Below are 6551 nucleotides of genomic sequence, written 5' to 3'. Positions count from 1 at the left end.
CAATTTAATAATCAAGAATAACTTTTATGTTAATTTTATCAAACGATTTTTTTTAAAATAAGTTAAAAATATAAAAAATAAGTTTAAAATCTTTCAAATTCTCAAATAAATTTTTATTCTAAGAAAACATGAGGGGATTAGTTTCTCAAAACTTTCTCAAACAAACCCTGACCTTTTATATGATTTTGAAAAATGTTTTCATTTCTAAAAATAGTTTTTATTTTCTATTTTTCTTTTCTTCAAAATGCATTTAATTAAGTAAAATGAAAAGTATTTTTATAATATTTATCCTAATATGAAAGAAAATACATATTCATTTAAAATATTTAAAAATATAATAAATAAATAAATAAAATAATTAAATGAAACATTTAAGATAATATTTTATTTAAAAAATGTATGATGTAATATTTTATTTATATTAATATTTATTTCATATAAATAATATTCATCTTCCTTTCTTATTATCATTGTAAGTCCTACAAGACTTTTTTAATGTAATTTTATTTTTCTTTTTTATTTTAAAACTTTTAAAAAGGAATTTCATTTAAAAAAAATTTCATCTCAATTTTCTATAAAATAATTTTTTTAAAAAATAAATAAATAAAACTTCGTCCAAACAATTATTACTTTGAAAATGAAAATAAAAGCTAGGCTATACAAAAGAGGCCTAGATGTGTCATAATTCCGCAAATGCCCCTACCACGAAGCGAATCCCTCATCCCTGTATTATTCTCTCCATTTCCGCAGATTCCTCTGGTCACCCTTTCCTACCCTTCCAATTGTAAATTCCAATGCCTTGTCACCTACTCCTTGGACATGACGGTCATCCGGAACCTGCTGGCTTCACGTCTAATTACTAAATCATTCCTAGTCATTATTAGCAGATTAATTTTTTTTTATTTAATTTCAAATATTGTTATTTTAATGCCTAGAATATATAAATTTTTGTTAAAACACTATTTATTTTGGTTCATTTAATTGTTTAAAAAATCATTCTAAAAAATAATTTTTAAAAATTGTTGTCTAACTTTTATAAAACAAAATTATATTTGAAAACCTAAAATATTTTTATATGTTTTAAATATTTTTTAAAAATAATTTTTATATTTAATATTTTATTTTTAATTATTTTATACATTTGTATAATTATTTTAGTCCTAAAAAATATTATTTGAAAACGTTATATTTTCTATTTTTAAGAATGAAAAACAAAAAACCATTTTTTATTATCAAACATGTTTTCTGTATTTTTTTTATTTAAAAAAACAGAATATTGTTCTAAAAAACAGTTTTCTAACCTAAAAAATTTTAAAATATTTTTATTTTAATAGATAATATTTTGTTAAGACACATGTTTCATAACAAGTAAAAAAAAAAAAAAAAATTTAAGAGTGGTGGCAAAGATAGAGAGAAGACACAAATCTAGAGGGAGAATGGTAGGTATAAATTATCTTGTTATAGAGTAAAAATGGTATAAACCCCCTTTGCTTTGAAGTGAAACAAATTGTTTTATTATCCTTGTTTAGAACAAACTCTTTCTTTCTTATACATATTTTAAATAAGTGCATATAAGGTCTGCACCAAATGAAAAGGAAGTTTAATTTATAAAATGTGGATGATGATCCACATCCCTTTAAAATATGGCTGAAAGAATAGAATATTAGATATAGTTGGAGATATATATGCATTCTCTCTCTCTCTCTCTCTCTCTCTAAATATAATATCTATAATATTAAAAGGTCATACATAAATGATCTCTCTATACTATTCAATATAGCATCTATATTATTAAAAGACCATACCTAAATGATGGAAGATAGTACATTTGACCAAAAAATATATGAAATACTAATTATTTTTAGATAATAGTTTAAAATTTGTATTTCATAAATTTGAGTTTTTTATTTTATTTATTTATTTTATTATATGAGTATATGAAATTACATTTTTTCTAATTTGAATGGAATTTTCAAACCATGGCTAAAAATAATATATTGTTTGGAAAAAGGGTCATATTGACCCAAAATTCTATTATGGGACAATTTAGGGGTCTTCTTAAAATCCAAATTGGAGAAATGAAGGGTGTATATGGTAAATATCTTGTCTTCTATAAAATTCTAGAGATTATTGTATACAAAAGCTAAGCTTAATGTTGGCCCATACGCCTATAAATGAAACCAAATCCTCACATCTTCCTTCCGTCTGACATCCTCTCTTTCAGGAAAAAATGCAGCACCCAGCTGGTAACCCCTCCTCTCCACCTCTTTCTCTCAAGGCGGTAACGTTTTCCGTACTCAACTTCTTTTTTTTTTTTTTTTCCTTTTTTGCAGAGGGCCATGGCAAAGTCAACCTCACACTTCTCTTGGCTACGACTCTTGGATTCATGGCGCCCATGGCCGCCACCCTTTACCGCCGGTGCCGAAAGAATAAGCCGGAGAATGATCCGAGTATTGCTCCAGGGCTGGAGAGAACGGAGTCCGGCTATGCCGCAAAGCTGGAAAAGTTCTCCCATTACGTAGGTAAAGAAAACCACATCTGCGTCAGTCTGAAGATTTGACTTTGTTAAATATACACTTGTTTTAATGATTAACAAGCTTAGACCCTGGTGCACAGCAAGGCAAATGGGATTTGCAGATCCGGATGAGTGTCCCCAGTTATGCAATTTAGCTTATGATTATCTCAAGAAATCAAAGGGGTGTGATGAAAACATGTATGAGTATATTTCAAGTCAACCAGACGCCGACTCACTCTATATAAAACTGGTGGAGGAGCTTGACAGGTGCACCCTCAGCTATTTTGGCTTTCACTGGACCCAGGCTTCTCTTATGATCAATCAGGTACATACATGTATATTCAAAACAAAGAGAGACGGAGCATCAATTTCTCTTTGCTTCCTTCGTAAAGAATCTGAGCAGTTTTTGTGGTATGAGTTGCAGGTGTTGAGTGTGGAGTCTGATAAGCAGAAAACGAAGCTCAAGAACTTTGTGATGGCCGCTACAAGGTACTAATTAACCTGCGAATTCAATTTGCCTTTCTTCTATGTCTTGGTTTCGGAGAAGATGACTGGCATATGAACTTAATTTGTGAAGAGGGTGTTGTTTATTCCCTGCAGTTTATTCAGCCACTTGTTCGGGCTATATTCTACGCTTTATAAAAGTATTTGACACTTTTTTAAAGATTTCTCATGATGCACGTTGAGCTAGCTGGAGTTACACCCACTTTTAAGTTGAATTTGTCATTTTTATTATAATAATTTATAATTATTTTAGAATTATGGTGTTTGTTTTACGACGGAAGGAAAAAAAAAAAGTTTAAATATTTCTCTTTGACCGACTAAATTATATTGATAATGTTGATTTTGGTGCAATGATTCCAATAAAAAAATTAGAGAAAAACAAAAAAAACACACACACACATTTAATGATAAATTATCCCCTCACCATAAAAGGAAAGAAAACTTTTATTATATCTTAAATTAGGGTTACTATTTATATTAGTAATAAAATTTCAAAAATACCCTTGAACAGTACCATTGGGAGCATTGCTCCCTACACCTCCCAACCTATCGTTCACCATCAATAATAAAAATACAAGCTTAAATGACAAATATCGTCGCTCCATTTCGATATTTGTCCATTTTTCTCCATGTCTTTCAAGTCACATATTACAACATATAAATATCTATATATATTATTTTTAATATAATAGAAAATCTAAATATTTAAAAATTTCTTTTATGTCATTTTTTTGGAACGTCCTTCTTAGCTAACATGCCACTTTTTAAATGCAACGGGAATCTATTAAAATTGGTAATAATCATTGACACATTATCTAAATATCCATGTGTTGCCATTTTCATAAGTCAATATCAGCCGTTATCTCTAGACATGGTTTTTTTAGTGGTCCTCTCCTTCCTTTCAAAGGGTGGGGATTTGGTTATCCTTTCCTTGGAGTACTCTTTAATTTGAGGTATGTTTGATAAGGAAAGAAAAATAAAAATAAGAAATTAATTTTTTTTACATAAAGAAAATTAAATAAAATAAATTGTGAAAAGTATGTAAAATGTAAAAATAATGATATATTATTAGCAGACAGGTCATATCACAACTCATCTCAGTTTATTATTTAAGTATATCCATATCAATAATTGGGTACAACAAAGTCAAAAGGGTCATTTAAATACTTCTCCTAAATTCTGACTACTCTACCATTAATATTGAGTTGATTTTGTGTGGGTTAACAGGAAACAGAGATTTGAGAAGGTAACAAAGGACTTGAAGGTGACAAGGGTGTTCAATACATTGGTGGAGGAGATGAAAGCCATAGGGGTGGCGCCGTCCGGTGGTTGCACAGAGGTGATGATGCCAGTGGCCCTCAGTAAGAGGAGTCCTGTGCTCCTCCTCATGGGCGGTGGTATGGGTGCCGGCAAGAGCACTGTCCTCAATGACATTATGAAAGAGTACACTCACTTCCACTCTTTTTATTTATTATTTTCTCACTCTACATTAATAATGATCCCTGAGCTTATCTTGGATACGTGGCTGGCAGAGCATTCTGGTCAGAGGCAGCAGCAAACGCTGTGGTAGTGGAGGCAGATGCTTTCAAAGAGACCGATGTCATTTACAGAGCCCTTAGCTCTCATCACCATGACATGCTTCAAACTGCTGAGCTGGTAACTCTCTTTCACACGCACATTTTACTTTATTCATATATTTTTATCTAGATCACATCTTTCTATCATGCGAATATCCTGAAAATTTTGACAAATTTACTCGAAAATAGGTGCACCAGTCATCCACCGATGCAGCATCATCACTCCTTGTGACTGCCCTGAATGAAGGCCGCGATGTGATCATGGATGGAACGTTATCATGGGAGCCCTTTGTCCAGCAAACAATTGCCATGGCTAGGAATGTCCATAAATGCCGTTATCGAATGGGGGTAGGCTACAAGGTGGCAGAGGATGGAACTGTCACTGAAAATTACTGGGAACAGATACCACCAGAAGAAGAAGAGGAAGAGCAACAAAACGAAAATGGACATGTAGAAAGGAAACCATACAGAATAGAGTTGGTTGGAGTGATCTGTGATCCTTATCTAGCAGTTGTTAGAGGCATCAGGTAAAATTTTGTATGAACTTCAACATTTTTATGTTAAGAGGAACAGGATTGTCTGGATGAGATACATTAAATATGCCATTTTTCAGTTTGAGATGCTACTAAGGCAACTTAAGCTAGTGTGCAAATCATTCAAAACTGACAGGGTCATATATTTTATACTTGAAACAGGAGAGCTATAATGACAAAACGAGCAGTGAGGGTGAACTCACAGTTGAAATCCCACAAGAGATTTGCAAGTGCGTTTCAGAGATACTGCCAACTTGTTGATAATGCCAGGCTCTATTGCACCAATGCCATGGGCGGCCCACCCAGCGTAATAATGCTTAATCTTGTGCCTAGCTTTTTAGTTTAATGTGGAATAGACTCTACTGCTGAATGCTTATACTCTTTTGCTACATACTCCTTTGTTGTTTGTAACTGTCATTTACTAACTTTATTAGTACAAATTAATACAGTTGATAGGATGGAAAGATGGAGACAACAAGCTACTGGTTGATCCTGAACAAATCAAATGTTTGACAGTAGTCAGCACTCTGAAGGATGATGCAGACAACGTCTACGAGCTTTACACGGAGCCAAAAATTTTATATGAACAGGGTTCAGTTTGGAAAGACATTGTTCTGACACCTTCCAGGGCGAGCCTTCATCTGGACCTGAGGACGTCAATTCAGAAAATAGAAAATGCAAAAAAGTGAACGCCGTATGATCAATGGTGGTCGAACGAACTTTGATTTTACTGCTTCACTCCAATATTTGCTTGTACGTTTGGTATTATCCAATGATTTGTGCCGAGTACATCCTGGTTGATTCCTCAAAAGTAGTCTTTTGCCATATCTTCACCTGATTGTTGTGTCTTGTACCATATACAGTTAAATGATCCAAAATGCTGATTGATTTCCATAATTCCATTATACTCTGCAAAAGATAGTTGAAAGAGGTTTAGTTGTTGCCAAACGGATTCATATCAATGTATATGAATGAGTGGTTTGAGTATGAAGACAACAACGGAAGCTCAGTTGAGAGTTCAGCCTTCTTTGTTTGCCTTTCTTTATATATATTGTAGGGATGCTCGAAGCGGTTTTCATGTTTCACATTGGGGACACTGGTCAATCCAACAATGAATAAACTCGAGGTGACGTTCGTTACCTCTACTACCTCTGGCAACAAAACCATAAAAATGGGGATTGCCCTTGTTATAGGAATTTTGTTGGTGAATACGGTTTTGAAATTGATTTCATTACCGTACTCACTAACTATGATTTCAAATTTAAGTTTAAAACTGTAGTTGATACCTACACTTTTAAACTTGATTTTAAAGTCATAATCATCAACTACGGTTTGAAACTTAAATTTAAAATCGTAATTGCTGATTTTGAACTTGATTTAATTGCATTCAAATTTTATATATATATATATATATATATATAT

General features: G+C 32.2%; 1 protein-coding gene across 2 annotated transcripts; it reads left to right on the top strand.

Annotated features, from left to right (window-relative positions):
- Nucleotides 1-2139: 2139 nt before the first annotated feature.
- On the top strand, nucleotides 2140-6026 carry LOC100240916 (calmodulin calcium-dependent NAD kinase). Of its 2 annotated transcripts, XM_002284286.4 has the most exons (9): nucleotides 2140-2246; nucleotides 2334-2522; nucleotides 2617-2840; nucleotides 2940-3004; nucleotides 4247-4462; nucleotides 4552-4675; nucleotides 4786-5123; nucleotides 5292-5436; nucleotides 5579-6026. In XM_002284286.4, exons 1-9 carry the CDS (start codon nucleotides 2231-2233, stop codon nucleotides 5816-5818), a joined length of 1557 nt encoding a protein of 518 aa, XP_002284322.1. In that variant the 5' UTR covers nucleotides 2140-2230; the 3' UTR covers nucleotides 5819-6026. The 2 variants fall into 2 exon arrangements, with proteins under 2 accessions (XP_002284322.1, XP_010650000.1); XM_010651698.3 differs by having other exon boundaries at nucleotides 2141-2246; nucleotides 2617-3004.
- Nucleotides 6027-6551: the final 525 nt, after the last annotated feature.

The sequence above is a fragment of the Vitis vinifera genome, chromosome 5, assembly GCF_030704535.1.
Source record: "Vitis vinifera cultivar Pinot Noir 40024 chromosome 5, ASM3070453v1".
Lineage (NCBI taxonomy): Eukaryota > Viridiplantae > Streptophyta > Magnoliopsida > Vitales > Vitaceae > Vitis > Vitis vinifera.
The sequence above is the reverse complement of the archived record's forward strand: the minus strand, read 5'-3'. Positions and strand labels throughout refer to the sequence as shown.

Excerpts from the sequence above, each read along its gene's own strand:
- LOC100240916 (XM_010651698.3), top strand. Across the intron at positions 2,523-2,616 it reads AAAGTTCTCCCATTACGTAG|CAAGGCAAATGGGATTTGCA; the intron begins GTAAAGAAAACC and ends CCTGGTGCACAG. Across the intron at positions 5,437-5,578 it reads CCATGGGCGGCCCACCCAGC|TTGATAGGATGGAAAGATGG; the intron begins GTAATAATGCTT and ends AAATTAATACAG.